Source organism: Patagioenas fasciata, chromosome 9, assembly GCF_037038585.1.
Source record: "Patagioenas fasciata isolate bPatFas1 chromosome 9, bPatFas1.hap1, whole genome shotgun sequence".
Lineage (NCBI taxonomy): Eukaryota > Metazoa > Chordata > Aves > Columbiformes > Columbidae > Patagioenas > Patagioenas fasciata.
The window spans coordinates 7,969,601-7,986,024 of record NC_092528.1 but is presented as its reverse complement, the minus strand read 5'-3'; the positions used below and the strand labels follow the sequence as shown (position 1 = coordinate 7,986,024).

Sequence of the window (16,424 nt, the reverse complement as noted above, 5' to 3'; positions counted from 1 at the left end):
TAAACTTGTACAAATCAAGTGCCTTCCTTTTCAGTAGCAGGAGCGTATGAATAGGTATCTGCTTTATCAAGGGCTTGTCACACTAATACTGAACATTTATGCGTATTTGTGGAGGTTAATCTCCATAGAACATACCACGGTTACCTGCAGAGCTTTTGTGCAGAGTGTGGGTGAGATGCACGTGAGCTCTGCCGCCTTCTGCAAACGTCAAACAGAACGGAGAATGTTTATGAGAAGGAAATTGCCTGATATGATTGTCAAAATCTCATTCTGGAGATAGGCATGTTGATATTAAAATGCAGATGGATAAACAGAATATTCCCAAATTAGAAGTAGTATTTTGGAGCTATTTTGCTATTACAAAATGCACGTACTTGTATGTAGCTGTTCAGTTGCGAGCCCAGTTTGGGGTCCAGAATGAATTTTGAAGTGAAAGGTGTGTGCAAATGCAGTTTTACAGCCCTGTCTTCTGTCTGTCAGAGCACAGTTTGTTTGGAATGGAGGTTTTTCCTGAACGCCAAGGAAGGTTATTCAGTGAGTGCTAAATACCGCTGCTTTGGTTAAACAGTAGTGGCGTAAGTTTAAGAAGTTCAGTGAAGTTTATTGTAAGCAAGCAGATGCTGAACTTATGAGAACTGGTGGAACTGCAGCAAGGTTTTGTTGGAGAGCAGCAGAAGCGCTGCCGCAGCTGGATCTCACCTAGTCGGGGAATTGGTTTGTTCTGGACTCCAGTCAACACTCAGTCACTAGGAAAGTATTTTTTGGTTTTTTAATAGGCATTGGACCAGGCCTTTTATTTTGCCTTTTTTTTTTTTTCCCCCAGAGTCCTTATTACTCAATGAAAATGCGATGGCAGAAAGGGACCTGGGGGTACTAATTGACAGGAAGCTCAACATGAGCCAACAGTGTGCCCAGGTGGCCAAGAAGGCCAATGGTGTCCTGTCCTGTATCCAAACCAGCGTGGTCAGCATGACAAGGGCAGTGATCCTTCCCCTGTGCTCTGCATTGGGGAGGCCACACCTGGAGTATTGTGTTCAGTTCTGGGCCCCTCAGCTCAGGAAAGAGATTGAAGTGCTGGAGCGGGTCCAGAGAAGAGCAACAAGACTGGGGAAGGGACTTGAACACAAGACCTATGGGGAGAGGCTGAGGGAGCTGGGCTTGTTTAGTCTGGAGAAGAGGAGGCTTAGAGGTGAGCTCAGCACTCTCCAGAACCGCCTGAAGGGCAGTTCTAGCCAGGGGGGATTGGTCTCTTCTCCCAGGCAGTCAGCGATAGGACAAGGGGGCAAGGGCTTAAACTCTGCCAGGGGAAATTTAGGCTGGAGATTAGAAAGCAATTCTTTGCAGAGAGAGTGGTCAGCATTGGAATGGCTGCCCAGGGAGGTGGGGGACTCACCGGCCCTGGAGGTTTTTAAACTGAGACTGGACATGGCACTTAGTGCCATGATCTGGTCAATGGACTGGACGTGGACCAAGGGTTGGACTTGATGATCGCTGAGGTCTTTTCCAACCCAGTCCATTCTGTGATTCTGTTTCTAGTATATATTTGTGTGCTCTCTTGTGTTTTTATCACCTATGTTGCAGTTTAATAGAAGTGTTTAATTTAAAACCAGTATTTCAAGATATGATAGGAAAAATACACAAAGGAACTTAACGCTTCTCTGCAAACAGAAAAAAAAAAAGGTAGCGTTTCTCAAAAATAAATATAAAGTTTGAAAATTATTTAACTCTAATTCATGGAGAGATTAAACAGTGTCACTATGAGTACAATGACAGCAAAGTGTAAGTTTTTACATATTTACAAGCTACCTGTAGCCTGGAGGGGTTTTTGTGCAAGACAACATGAAAGTCAAGTCTAAATCTTACATTTTGGAGATGTCTAGGAAAAGAGTTATTATGTGTTTAGGATTTTCTGGTATGGTTTTTTGGGGGCTTTTGTTTTTTTGATGATTTCAACGTGAGTTTTGTCTGGAAATCTTACAAGTTCCAACTCTGTTCACAGTGACACGTTTTTATTGTTGGATCTCATTGCTGCAGTATATAGGATGTATGTGACCCTCTTTAGTTCCAGTCAAGTACAAACCCCAAATTACGACTTTTTGTCTGGCCTTTGCTGTTTAAAAGCAGAGTCGGACAGTTCAACCGATTTATTTCCCAACCAATGTTACCAATGTAGTGGCTCCAGCGTAAACCTGATACCTGTAGAAATCTTTTGTGGGTCTGTGACAGTAGCTGAATTGGAATAACATTATTTTATCCTTTAGAAATCACACCCAAAAATACGGAAAGTAACAAAAGACTCGTATATAGTTTATTTTTTTTCTTTTGGATCATATAACTTACAAAAATCTCTACTCATGCAGTTTCTGCTTGAGAAGAGCAGGTGACTGCAGCCTCTGCCTTTAGCCCTGGCATTGCTTAATAACCCATTAACAACTTGCGTCCTGGTGCTTAGCTGAGTGTTAGTACTTTCTTTTGATCCTAGAATTAGAATTAAGAAAAGCAAACTTCACCAGTGTGTTAAAAATGAAACTCATGTATTTCCATGTTAACAGTTCACAAAGATTTATAGGAGAGGTTCTCTCATGGCCCTGTTCTTGTCCACCCCCACATCCCAACATTCTTGGTATTTTCATTTTTCCATTGTTTCATTTTTTGTGCATTTCCAAAGGCCGTCTTTGGTCTGTGCAGCATTTTAACTGCATATAAATCAGTACCTGGCATTTTTCAAACGATACAGGGTTTCTTCATCTTCTCTGCCGAGCAGCTACAATATGAGTTGTTACAGGTAAAGCATTAGTCCTCAAAATGCTACATTTCCTATAAAATCAGGTGTTTCTCACAGTGACCAAAAAGCATCACTGATGGGAATGTCTGAAAAATTATGCTGAAACCATTGGAAAACCAGCAGTTTCTGTTGTAAGACCTGTGAAGCCGCAGCCTTTATGTCAAGAAAATTGGTTTTCCCCCTTTCAGAATGCTTAAAAGCAAAAAAACAGCCGCATGGCAATTCACATGGCTTTTCTTCTTATGTGCTCGTAGGACGGGCAGAACCCAGGTCCTCCACCACTGATCCCAGGCCTGGGGCAGCAGGGAGGACAAGGTCGTCTTGGCCCTCACAACCAAGGACCTGGCCTTAATAAAGGTAATTAAATACGTTCGTTTTCCCTCTGTAATTCTGCTAAAAGAGGCTCTTCCAGTGCAGTGCCTCTAGACCAGGGGTGGCAAATTCATTTTCAGCGGGGGCCACATCAGCCTCACGGTTGCCTTCAAAGGGCCGAATGTTATTTTAGGACTGTATAAATCTAACTATTTCTAGATTTAAATTAGTTTAAATTAAAATGAGTTTGACACCTCTGATCTAGACAGAAAAGGCTACAGCAGAGCACAGGGCATTGGCTGAGAGGAAATCTTCTGTAGACTTGCACTGGAATATAGAGGAAAAGTTTTCCCCAAAAAGTATTTGATGTGAACTGTATGGTGTATGCTTTGTAGAACTGTACGAACTAGAGCATCCTAGAGCGTTTTTAGACTACGTTACAGAAACCTGCTATGATTTTTTCCCCTCAAGGTGACTCCCGTGGTCCACCAAACCATCACATGGGCCCTCTCTCAGATAGAAGGCACGACCAGAACAGTGGTGGTCCCGATCATGGGCCCGAGAGAGGGTTGTTTCGAGGTGGCCAGGAGTGGGGTGATGGTAGAGACAGCAGGGGCATGCCAGATAGACGAGGACCTCACCCAGATTTCCATGATGACTTTGATCGACCAGATGACTTCCGTGACGACTTCCATCCAGATAAGAGATTTGGCCATCGATTGCGGGAATTTGAGGGGAGAGGAGGCCCACCGTTGCAAGACGAAAAATGGAGACGAGGTGGACCTGGGCCTCCCTTTCCTCCCGATCACAGGGAATTTGAAGGAGGGGGTTCAAACCGTGGGCCTCCTGGTGCTTGGGAAGGACGGAGACCTTCGGATGATAGATATCCACGGGATCCTGAGGATGCACGGTTCCGAGGGAGACGAGATGAGAGGTAAGACTAAATCTACTCATCTTTTGGGGGTTCAAGGGTGAATGGAGGGAATTCTTTCTTCCTGGTTTCCTTTTCATTAAGGAGTCTATCTGTTTCAGATTTATAAACTGGAAACCAATAAGGAAATGAAAACTCTAATATACCTGAGTGTAGAGTCCATAAAAATCATTCAGTAATAGAAGAAAACTTGAAAAATGGTCATTGTACACAGCAGCTTCCGTGTCTTTAAACAGTAAGTAAAGAGAAGGGAGGAAATTGTAGAGAAGATCCAGTAACACAGGATGAAGATTTCAGACCGTTTTGATGAAAATTGAGAGGACACTTGGAGGTTAAAGTGACACTTTTGAACACTAGAAGTGGATTTTGAGACTTTGTCTCCAGTCACAAACTGCAGCGTGACTGTAGAGGCTGTAGAATGAGATGTAATACACTTTTAAGGAGCAGGAACACTCATCCTACTGTCAAATGTAAGGGGCAGAGTTACAGTGTCTCTTGGACTGGTGAGACTATTTTCTCATGGTTTTGCTTGTAGAAGTTTTATTTCTCTTTCTGACTTGTTTCTTAATGCCAAGCAAAGAACTCAAAACCAATCTAATTTACAGCAATGTCCATGTCATTGCTCACGATTTCCAAGTAAATCGCAAAGGGATGAATTTGCTTCTAGTTACCAATGTAATTATGGAGAAATTTCGCTAGGCCAGCGAGATTAATAGTCGTCAAAATTGCTCCCCATCTATGCTAGTTCAACCGATTTAAATTTGGCCTCCAAGGTCTAAGCCTCTCACTGACCACCAACTCTGTATGTTTAAGAACATGTACTTGTACAAATATATTGTGGTCTCCACATAATGTGAATTTTGTGTGTTTTAGTTGCCTTTTTAATGATTTTCCTACATTCCTTTTACTTTGCATCTATACAGCTCTTCTTTTAGCTATTTTCTACCTAGCTCTGTAAAGATGTACCTTCCTTTTGTGTGAAGAGTATGAAAAGATATGAACAGTAACTAAAAGAAGGTAACAAAGCCATTTTAAAAGAGTAAAAATCCAGAGAATCCAAGCTGAATGGTCTGCATTATAGAATTCTCAAAGATAAAGCAGACGACACTTTCAGAAGCTCAGCAGAGATTTTCAGATCTTATCTTGGAAATGCTTAGGGACTGGAAAATATTTAGTGATTATCCTGATTTTTAAAAAGGTTTCAGGAAGAGTCCAAGAATCTTGTGACCTGTAAACCTGACTTCTGAACTACTAAGAGCTTACTTGCCAGAGTACGAGTGTCTGTACAGAGTTTGGTTTAAAAGGAACCGGCACAGAGCTATAACAGGCTTTCTGTGCTTGCAAACTTAATGAATTTCTTTGAATGAAGGTGAATTAGGTGCCGTTTACTGCAGATACTGAGGTGAACTTAATCCCAACCACTCGCTGATCTGACTTGGAATTTAGATTGTAACTGATCAAGCACGAGAGGGAAGTGTGTGCACGTGTGTTTCTCTCTGCGTCCTTCTCATCCCCGTCCTGTTCTTACTTTACCTGTGCGTATCAACACGACGCTTCTGCCGCAGACCTGCCTGTCCCTGCCCGCTAACCCGCAGAGCCCCGTTCTGTACGTTAAGGTCCTAGGAGGGTGATGTGAGAGCAGACAGAACAGGAACTGAGCCCCGTGTGAGGCAGGGTTTTACATGTGACTGATCTGGAATAGTGAAAAAGGATACGCAGAACACAATATTAGGAGCTGTGGCCGTGTCAGGCATAAGTATGATAGATTTCAAAGCTAAACTGTGTGCATGAGGTTGCCTGGAAGCAAAAGGCAAGGCCCTGTCCCTGCTAGCCGTAGGACCTTGTGTTGCAAACCCTGGTCATTCATGAGCTAAGCAGAGTCGCACCATGTCAGTATTAAAATAGGAGGCCCTCTAAAAAACATACAGAGGACTGTGCTGTTTCAAGGCTAAACAATATTGCTATGTGGTTATCTGAACCATTTGTACCTGAAACTGTTCAGTTTGTTTTCCCGGATCATCCAGGTTAATGTAAAATGGTTCACTGTCCATGCACAGCACTCCCTCCAGCTGCTGCTGTACCTGTACAGGCACAGCAGCCTCCTCTCTGTATTGTGTTTGTTTGCTGGGAGGTGGAGATAGACCTATTGTTTTTAATTAAAAAAAAATGTAAAAGTTTAAAAAAAATTGTATTGTGTTATGACTACTGTTAAAATATTTAAATTTGTAATTAAAAGGTTAATGTTGTTAAAATTCTAAATAAAAGTATCTAAAGTTTTGCTTGTAATAGGATGCACTGTGTCGTTAATGAGCTGGGGAAGGGGATGTTGCACAAAGCCACCGCCACCTGAATACGACGGTGGTTCTGGTTTGGCCAGTGTGGAAGTGGGAAGAGAGGGGCGGTGGGGGGCTCAGAGGTTCCTGCGCTGCCAGCGAGGGCGGGCAGGACAGCGTGGGTGCCACCGAGGGCTCCTGTGCCCGCTCCACCTAAACACCTCACCTGTGCGTGCGCAGAAACTGGGCTCTAAACTGGGATAATCCCAACAACCGGTGCTGGCGCGCACTTTTGGGGTTGCAGTAACACCAAGAGGACATATGTGCTTTTACAAGCACTCCCAAGTGTCTAAACTGGTCATGTAAAAACCAAAACTACTTGTTCTCATGCAGCCATCCATAGGCTTACCTGAAATGGCACCACCAGTTCTTTAAGAACCATTCTTCTCTCTGAAGATCTCTGTTAAAGCCCCAGTGAGATACTGGAGGAGATAAACTCATTTGAGATGAGGCGTAGAACCCAACCATACCAAATTGCTGAAGATGCCATGGTACTTACTAGAACAAAATTATCAACTCCGGTGTCATAACTACATTTTGCAGAACAAAATTATTCGTTATTGGAGCTGGATAAGCTGCTCTTCAGGTTGTAGGATGCCACTGTGCACACTCTTCAGTTACCAGAGCCATGCGGAGTCTAGATTCATTTGCTAAAATTGTAAACTTAGAAGAATGGAATGAAACAGAATGTTCTAGCAAAAGAATTCCAGATCAATAGGAATGAGATGTGGGAATGTTTTGATACAGCCATGAGTCTCATTGCTTGTATTTTTTCAGTTTGTTTTTATCACTAAAATTGAAAGGAAAAAGTGAAGGGGAAAGTAAGACCACCACAGTTAAAGAAAATTCACTTATGCTTTTCCTCACCTTACCCTGTATCTATCATTGTTCACTGATTGGGGTTTTTTTCCACTTTTCATTAAGTGAACGCAGGACAATTGACAATATTTTTCCTGTATGAAAAACCAACACAATCAACAGAAGGAAAACTATAAAAATGAATAAACAAAGTGCTCAAAGGCAGAAAATGAGCACTTTTCCACTTACAAATCCTATTCTAGTAACTGTATTTGCTGTAGCTTTAAGTAAAACAGTTCAGAAATGAGTTGATTAAGTGAAGCTGATGAGTTTATCAATCTAAATGCTGCCTAAAAACCGTATTTGTACCATGTTCTTTCTTGTAGCTTCAGAAGAGGAGGCCCCTCGAGACACGAGGGCCGGGGGCCCAGGGGCAGAGATGGCTTTCCTGGCCCGGAAGATTTTGGGCCAGACGACACTTTTGACTCTCCAGATGAAAACTCAAGAGGAAGGGACCACGGTGTTCGGGGCCGAGGTCGTGGTGCTCCTAGAGGTGAGGAGAAAGTTCTGCCCCGCTGAAATGCAAGAATAAGGAAGCAAAGACATTTCTTGGGTAGATTAGGGTATTTTGATGAATACAATGTCTCTTCTCACTCCTGTCCCCTGCATCTCTTACTGCTCAGGAGGCCGGAAAGGTTTGCTTCCTACTCCAGATGAATTTCCATGCTTTGAAGGTGGGCGGAAACCAGAATCCTGGGATGGAAACAGAGAACCAGGTAAAGAATTTGGTGAAGTTTGTTTTAGACAATAACTAGATTTCTACAATAGAACCACTTACCTTTTTTTTTTTTTTTTTCTTAAATCACCTCTTTTTCCTGTACCTCATATGCTCATTATGTCTTTTACCACAAGAAACGCAAAACGTAGTTCTTTGGACTTCTATATTTAGGAAAAAATTAACTATGCAGAATTTAATTGGCTCTAAATACAGCTGTCTCACTCAACAAAAAATGATTGTGGCCACTAAGTCTTGACTTTTAAGCTGAATTCTTGGACAGTCCAGAACTGCCTGTTGTTGTCACCTCTGGATGGCTGAAGTTACCTCGTGGAGGATTTTTGAGATATATGCTAATGCCAATAGTAGTCCTTATTGCTTGCAAAACCAGTGTTTTCAGCTACAGTATCTGACAGCTTATTGGTGTTTGCCTTTGTGTTACTAACAGCAAAACTGAGGTTTTGAGTGTCATGGAAAAAATGAGCAAAAATGACATGAATAAATGAACATGTGATTGTCTCTAAAATATATGAAAATGTTTTATACTGAAAAGAACACTTTAGATCTGCCACTTCTTTTCAGTCATCTTTTAAACCTGTTTTACCTTTAGGTTTCTTACAACTTACTCATCTCATGTTTGTTTGCCTGTTGGGATGGGGAGGAAGCTTTATGCAATTTTAACTTGAAATTGTGTGCCAAATAGTGTGGAAGGAATGTAGATTTAAGTGACTGCCTCCAAAAAGGAGGAATAAACATCAGATGAACATTACTTATTATCCTGTTTATTTTCTCTTCACGCTCAGGTCCTCGTCCAGATCACCCTCCTCATGACAGGCATTCTCCAGCTAACAGAGAACGTTCTTCTTCGCTCCAGGGCATGGACATGGCCTCACTGCCACCACGTAAACGGCCCTGGCATGACGGACCAGGGACCTCTGACCACAGAGAAATGGATGCTCCAGGTGGACCTCCAGAGGAGAGGAGCAAAGGTAAAAAGCCCCTTGTATCAAAAACTTTGTGTCACCAGCATGTTTTTCAGCAATAGGCTTATCCACAATTCCTTATCTATTCAGAGGGGATACAGCTGAACAGGTAAATATTTGATCTTTTCACCTGTGAAGCTGCAGACCAGTCTTATAGGAACATTGAACAGAGGGACTTTCTGGGATGACTTTCTGGGACATCAAATCCAAATCTTCTCTCCAGCATCATATAATCCTCTTCTTTAATGCCATCTTCAAAAGCAGTTAGTTTTTGCCTCCCTGCTACTCCAGTTGCAAAACTCTTAAGAGCGCTTTTTTTTCTCTTAATTTTCAGAATAGTTGTTTGTTAATATTCATACTTGTGCTAGCATCCTTTAACTCAAAGTAGTTCAGTGACTTACTGAAATATTACTTTTGTATTTAATGGCTTTTGACCATTACCTTTTTGTTCTTCTCTAATTGCTTTAAGAATCATTATAACTTTGACACAGACAACATCTGTGGACGGAGCTCTAAAACTTAATTGCAGTAGACTATGCTTTGGAAAAAAGGAAAATGTTTTTCTCTTACTTTAAGCCTGTCATTCACTAATTTCATTCAATGATGTCTTGTGTTTTAATTGCAACAGCTGAAAGTTGATCTGTATTATTCCTGAATGCCACCTCTGACTGCATCAAACACGTACCATTTCCAACCTCAACCAGCTCTTCTCCAAGTCAGCTCTGATCTGTTCAGTTGATCTCTCTGGGAAATTATTCTGTATATTTTACTATCTTTATTACTCTGTATATACTATTTTCAGTTTTCATTTATCCTTTTATGAACTAAATGGAGTAACTAGGAATTGCACACACTCCTTAAGATGTGGTTTAACACAGTTCACTTGGGTTTTGTTCTGTTTTCTCCATTCTTTCCTAATAGCTCCTCTTCAACTAAGTACCAAACAGCTGCATGGCACTGTCAATGCTGCTATAACCCACAAAATACATCTATCTTGACCTAGTAGCTGGTTCAGAGCCTGTTACTGTGTACACAATATCAACAATCATCCCATTAGCCTTGCGCCAGTTCTTCATCCTTTTTCTTCTTGTAAATCTCAGGATTACCATTGTCTTTTTTTTAATGTCCGCACATTGGTCACCCACTGCTAGGTAGTGACCAGCAAGAGAGATCCTTAATTGCTTCCAAATGCTGAGCTGCCACCGTACAATGGAATTTTCTGTTGTTAGACCTCTACTGCACAGCTTTGTCCTTGATGCCACTGAATTTAATTCCACTTCTCTTATTGTTGTTCTGAAGCTTTTTCAGTTTTAACTGTATGTCAGTCCTTCTCTTTGTGGACTGTATTTCCAGTGCTGTATTAACAGCAGGTTTTATCATTCGTTCGCAGATGGTTTCATTAAAAGTCTGCTGGTAAACTCCCTCTATCAATATTTTTCCTTTTGAAAAATGTAATGTTTCTCATTTAGCCAGCATCTTATCAAATCTGCAAGGATTCCTTCTGCAGCTTCAATAATAATTTGTGATAACTTTATCAGTTTCTTTAATGAATTCAAAACAATTGTTAACTACCGTACTTCTTGTGCCTCAACAACTCCTTGAAGTACCACAGAAAATTTAGAACCATGGCAGAAAGCTTGATAAACAAAACAATACTTTTTTCATATATGGGCTCTGCCACCTTCAGTTGTATTGGTAAAGTTGTTTGAAGATTAAAACTTCATTAATTATAAACTCCGTGGAACAATTTGGCTTCTATTTTACACAGAACCAAGAAGAGTCAACAAAAAACCACTCTTGCTGAAGTGGAGTAGAAGTATCCTAATGTGGCTGTAACACGTGTCCAGATAGCACTCTTGCCATGATTTTTTTTCAAAATACTGCTTGTTATTTTGAGCTAATGACTTCAGGTTTATTTAGGTTAATTCACATATGACTACTAAAAAGATCTATGAGAAGCAGAAAATCCTGTTCCTGGCACTAAGAGCTCCTGTAGTTTATGTTCCTGGTTAGTAGTAAAATGGAGCGTTTTTCCATTATTTCTAGCCAAAAATGGAACAAAACAGTAATGCTGCTCATTGTCTTCAGCACTACCCTCAACTGATCCATCAGTGCAATGTCTTTGTTTGGGAAAAGATGTATTTTGCAATATCCAGAGAACCACAGATGGTGTTACGGCATACGAAACTGCCTAGTAGTAGTTTTGAGGACACTGTGACTGTCACTGTTCTCAATACTTCATTTAAGCAACTGGTGACTGCACCAGATATAATCTCCTTTAATTCCCAAGGAACTGCTCGATTGCTGTCCATCTTCTGGACTATAACGGAGACACTATGTAAGAAAAATCCTATGAAGGGAGGAGACATAAAATCACAGGTCTCAGCTATATTTGTTCTGTGGATGACTGTGCCACAGAAGAACTAGGTAAATATATGGGATGTCTGAGAAGTGGCACAGCTTAGATTTCAATGTCAGTAACTGACTGTGCTTCATTTTTAGGGCGAGGAAATTCAGGACCCTCACAGAGAGCGCCGAAGTCCGGGAGGTCAAGTTCTTTAGATGGAGACCATCACGATGGATTCCACAGGGACGAAGGTTTTGGCGGAGGCCCTGCAGGAGGCAATAACCCTTCTCGAGGAGGGAGGAGTGGAAGCAACTGGGGAAGAGGAAATAACATGAACTCTGGTCAGTCAAGAAGAGGAGCATCCAGGGGCAGCGGAAGAGGCCGATAGAAGAGGCTTTGACTGGGTCACACCCAGTCCTTGCTGGACAATATTTAAATAAATAGACTGCTACTCTGGACTCATAAAGTAACCCTGCAACACCGCAAACCTGGATTCTTAACTGGGATAACTGAATGTGCATTATTTCCTAATGAGGGTCTTTTCCTAGATCTACCAACTGGTACTAGCTGCAATATTGTAGCTAGCTTTCTGTTTTGTGCTCTCCACCCCTGTTTTCCTTCACCACCTTCTACCTACTTTGTTTTGTGAAGAGCTGGAATTTTTTTAAGTGTTGTGAGACATGGAACACCTCCACACATTTCAGTTCACCTCCAGACAGAAACTTGTTTCTATATGTACAGTTTGTCAGAAGTTACATTGTTTTTGTATGAATACAGAATGTAATTTGCGCAAAAATTAACAAAAAATCAACACGGTGTGTGATTCTTTACTCACCTATTACTATAAAGAAGGGTGTCTTCAGGCAAACTTGTGTATCAAATGAAGCAACAGAACTACCTCCTGAAATCTCAACCATTTAAAATACTCATAGCTGATTCCTAGTGTTTTGGTTTATCATGTAGAGAACTTTCATTTTCACCTTTAGCCACAGCTGTCTAGAGATTACAAGTGGTGCTGATGTTAAAATTCCAAAACACAGGAAATCCCCGCTGCTTCTAGTCTACCATCCTGAAAGAGAAAAGCGTGGAACATCGTTTAGAAAAAGTTGTCATAGACACAGTGCGAGTATAATCTGGACAGCTGGCAAAACACACATCATGACAATTAGTGTCATTTTACGCTTCACCTGGGTGAGTCAAATATTTTTGTTCAAAAGAGCATCTCTTTATAGAAATTGAGGAAGAAAGAAGTTTAGCAGCTTGATTAATACAGATGCATATGTTTTACAATGGCATTGCTTAAAGATACGGGTGTTCAGTAGAGTCTGGTGTGTTCAAATGCTGAAGTTCAAACCTTGATAGTTGATCACTTTCATCTTAACATTTTTTAAGTATCTTTTCCTTTAGGATATTGTTTCCTAGTTTTACTAGGGGAGGGAAATGAGGAGGGGAGGGGTTATTCCCATTTCCCATGTTTCATAATAAAGCTGCCTACCAAGCATGAGTTTCTGTTTTCCCCATAAATCATTCATATTAATCATCTCCAGGCACCAGGTTATCAAAAGGCTCTTTTAATACCTAAAGCCTCCATGAAAATTTTATCATGTAAGTACATATTCTAAAGCCAGCTCTAAGGAAGGTCCTACATTAGAAGAATAGAATAGACTGTATAATCAAAAATATCACTACCAGCCTTCCCTCCAACCCACTTTGAATTTCATGTTATAATATTCAGGATAATATGGCACTGCAGTTCTGTAGCTGACGAGGCTACTGCAACAACAGTGACACACAGCAGCTGTTTTATCTGACTTCTCATGCAGTCAGACTTAGTGAAGTCTGGCTTAAGTCCTGATGACTTCTTTAAAGAGAGAAAGCATCAATGCTTAACTGCTGGTCTCTTGGTTCAGTCACAAGTAGAAGGGTTTTTTTTCTTAGTTTTTAATTTGCAATGTATAAAATAGCATTTGAAAATCATAGTAATTAACTCTGATCATTTAGCCTATAAAGTCCTTGTCATGGGGTGCTAGAGAGATGGAATGGTTTTAAAGGAATTAACTGGGAAATAGCTGAGATGCACCTGATATGACAGTTTCTCCTTTGAGGGGGAAAAAAAAAATGCTGTTCACCTCTATCTGAAGAAGGGCTTTGATCGCTTTTGGTGTACGCCTGGGAGTTAAGAGCTATCCTGAAGTTTTAATGATAAAAGCAACAGTTTAATCATCAGCAAAAGGGAAAGTGTGCCTATTTTAAAAAACAAAAAGCAAGTCCTCTATATTTTAAGGGGCTGAAAGTGACTTTTGACTAATAGTTAAAATATGTGATGAGCTTTAGTCCTCTACCAAAACAAGTTAGAATGCACCTAATGGGAAACCCAGCTTTATCTAAACAGGGAATTTGCTTGTTTTTCCTCTGATGGTTGGTGAACTCCTTAAACCACTATGGTACATGCTGGTAAGCAATATTCTTCATCAAGGGATGGCACTTTTTTAATTAAGTTTTGAAATATTCCACAATCATGGAATATGCACAGAAAGTCAGAAGAACATCAGATAATTAGCTCGCTTTTGTATAAAATCCTAGTAAGTGACAGCACAGCAGGAGAGACAGAAGCAGCTTCCTAGTCTGTGATCCCATGACCCACTCTTGCGGGAAAATTGATTACATTTCTTAATGGGAATATATATATATGTATTCTTCAGGTCAAGTTCTTTTACTAGTGCTGCATGAAGAATCATTGTGCTCCACCTGCTGGTTTACAGCACTACCTGTCTAAGATTTAATTAGATAGTGCTGTTAGGAATAAAATTAATTTTATACTCTACACCTTAGAAGTTGTAACAATGAGAGAACTAATTTAATGCTATTCAGATAGCCCTGATCTGCTTTAAGGAAAAAAAAGGTGACCATTAGTGGAATGTCTCTACTGCCATTCGGTACACAAATGGTTTTATTAAAGCAATCTCTGTATAGAGTACCCCCACTGAAGAATTTCAGTTTAATTTGCAGCAAGTATTAGGTGAATACGCTAAACCCGAAGTAGTGACAGCAGGTACATAGTGCAGTGTTTGGCTTTATGTTGTGTATGAGGCATGTATGCTCGGTGAGATGCCCACAGGCTCTGAGCAGCCTGGGCCTGAGCCCCGTTCCTCTGCACAGCCCAAATGGAACCACCAGCCTCTCAGCAGGGACTGAATTCAGCACCTTCCTAAGGCTTTATGAGGTTCTGCATTGAAACAGGGCTGTGCTAACTGAAACAGGCTCCAGAAAAATCCATTTTGAAGGTCATAATGTGACAAGAAAGCAAGTCCTACCCAAGCTGACAGAGTAAAAAAAACATGTATCTACATATATAAAAAAAAGTAGCTGAAGCTACCATTATAGAGCCCAAGTATTTGCTACCTTACAGCAGCCGTAAGGCAGCAATACCTGCAAAGGCCAAGGCTTTTCACTAAGATAAGCACCTTTCACCCTATCATCATCATGCAGAAGAGCATCCCTTAAGTTAGGGGTAGTCTTTGTGACCCACAGCCCCAGGAAAGTTGGTTTCACTTACTAGATGGTATTTTAAAGATTTTTTTTTTTTCTTTTTAGAGAGAAATACAGTTCAGTGGACATAGTATTCATTTTCACCACCGGTCTGGGACGGCTGATGACTGCACTGCACAGTACATGTTCAGTGTAGGGGCTGGCACAGGAATGAGTTAATAGCAATTAACTATTTTGAACGTTCACCCCGACACTTGATCAGATTTCGCTGAATTGTCTCCGTGCTTGAAAACCAGTCAGCTCTACGCACCTCAGCTGTTAGACACTTGCTTCTCACATCCCGGGCAAGTCAATAATGAACGTTCCATCGGCTCCGTCGTCTCACTCACGGTTTGAAGCAGGCAGCTGGGTTTGAGGCTCGGTTGGAGTCAGGCTGCGGCACCAGGGACACACATTGACTGTGCAGTGAAGCAAAACCCCGCGCTGGAGCGGGCACCGAGCACCGCACAGCCCGGTCAGTCACTGCTGCCGCGGCCGCTGCTCCTCTTGCTCAAGCATCGGCGTGGAAAACCCAGCAGGAACGAGGCGAAGCGGCGTCAGACGGCGCCGTCCCCATCCCCGTCTCGGAGAAGCGTCTTCGCGCCCCGCGCCAGCCCGAGTGTGTCAGTCCCTTTGTCCGAGTCCCGCCGGGCTGCGGCCGGTTCCCCCGTCACACCGGCAGCGCTTTGCCGCGGCGGCGCAGCGCGGCGCTCAGGAGCCCGCCCAGGCGGCGCAGGCCGGCGGCGCCCCCGGGCAGCGCGGCCAGCAGCGCGGTGGCGGCGGCGCCCAGCTGCACGGCGGCGCCCAGCGCTGTGAGGACGCCGCTGCGCAGCCCCAGCGCCGCGTACAGCGTGCCGCCCAGCGCGCCCAGGTACACCAGGCCGCCGCGGCTGGGCTCCCGCAGCAGGCGGGCGGGCCCCCGCAGCAGCGCGGCGGCGCCCAAGGCGCACAGCGAGCCCAGGGACCAGAGCAGCGCGAATTTGCGGGCGCGGAGCAGCAGCACCGGCGCGTACAGCGCGGCCAGCCCGAAGCAGAACGCGGCCAGCAGCAGGCACAGCCCGCTCCCCACCAGCCGCTGCCAGCGCGACAGACCCGGCAGGCAGGGGTCCGGCTCGGCCGCCCACGGCCAGCCCGACCCGGGAGCGGCCGCCGCCGCCTGAGGGGAGCCGCGGCCCGGCGGGAAGGGGTTCAGCGGGCCCAGCCAGGCCCCCAGGCCGCCGCCGCTCGCCGCTTCCTCCTGCGAGCAGCCGGCGGGGGGCGGCGCGGGGGCGGCGCTGGAGCCGGCGGCGGCAGAGGCCTTTGACTGCGCCAGGTACTCCTGCAGCTGCCGGCCCAGGTCCGCCATGGCGGGGCCGAGGGCCGCTGGCGGGGGCTACAACGCGCCGCCCGCCCTCGCCGCCGCCATCTTGCATAGTAGCTACATCCGGGTTACCGGCCATCTCTGGCGGGCCCGCCCTCGCGGGGGGCGGTGCGCGTGCGCCCGGCGGTGAGGTGGCGCTGAGGCGGTCGGGCTGCGCCGCTCGGTTCCCCGCAGGTTGGAGATCTGTGTCGGCTTCTTGTCGCCCGCTTGCAGTTTTAAAGAAAAGACACATTTGTCCGACAGAAGGAGTGGGGAAGCCTGTCAGGCGAAAG

General features: G+C 43.6%; 2 protein-coding genes across 2 annotated transcripts in view; one reads left to right on the top strand and one right to left on the bottom strand.

Moving 5' to 3' along the window:
- Positions 1 to 12,075, top strand: part of WDR33 (WD repeat domain 33) — a 70,273-nt gene extending 58,198 nt beyond the window's left edge. The window contains exons 18-23 of the mRNA XM_065844648.2: positions 3,040 to 3,142; positions 3,569 to 4,031; positions 7,546 to 7,712; positions 7,843 to 7,935; positions 8,738 to 8,923; positions 11,420 to 12,075. Of these exons, the coding sequence (XP_065700720.1) occupies positions 3,040 to 3,142; positions 3,569 to 4,031; positions 7,546 to 7,712; positions 7,843 to 7,935; positions 8,738 to 8,923; positions 11,420 to 11,652 (1,245 nt within the window). The 3' untranslated portion in view covers positions 11,653 to 12,075. The remainder of the gene's footprint in view (positions 1 to 3,039; positions 3,143 to 3,568; positions 4,032 to 7,545; positions 7,713 to 7,842; positions 7,936 to 8,737; positions 8,924 to 11,419) is intronic.
- Positions 2,287 to 16,265, bottom strand: SFT2D3 (SFT2 domain containing 3). The gene is made up of 3 exons (XM_065844650.2): positions 15,064 to 16,265; positions 12,100 to 12,333; positions 2,287 to 7,912 (listed from the first exon to the last, which is right to left on the bottom strand). The coding sequence occupies exon 1, from the start codon at positions 16,135 to 16,137 to the stop codon at positions 15,463 to 15,465; it is 675 nt and encodes a 224-aa protein (XP_065700722.1). The 5' UTR covers positions 16,138 to 16,265; the 3' UTR covers positions 2,287 to 7,912; positions 12,100 to 12,333; positions 15,064 to 15,462.
- Between the last annotated feature and the right edge of the window lie 159 nt (positions 16,266 to 16,424).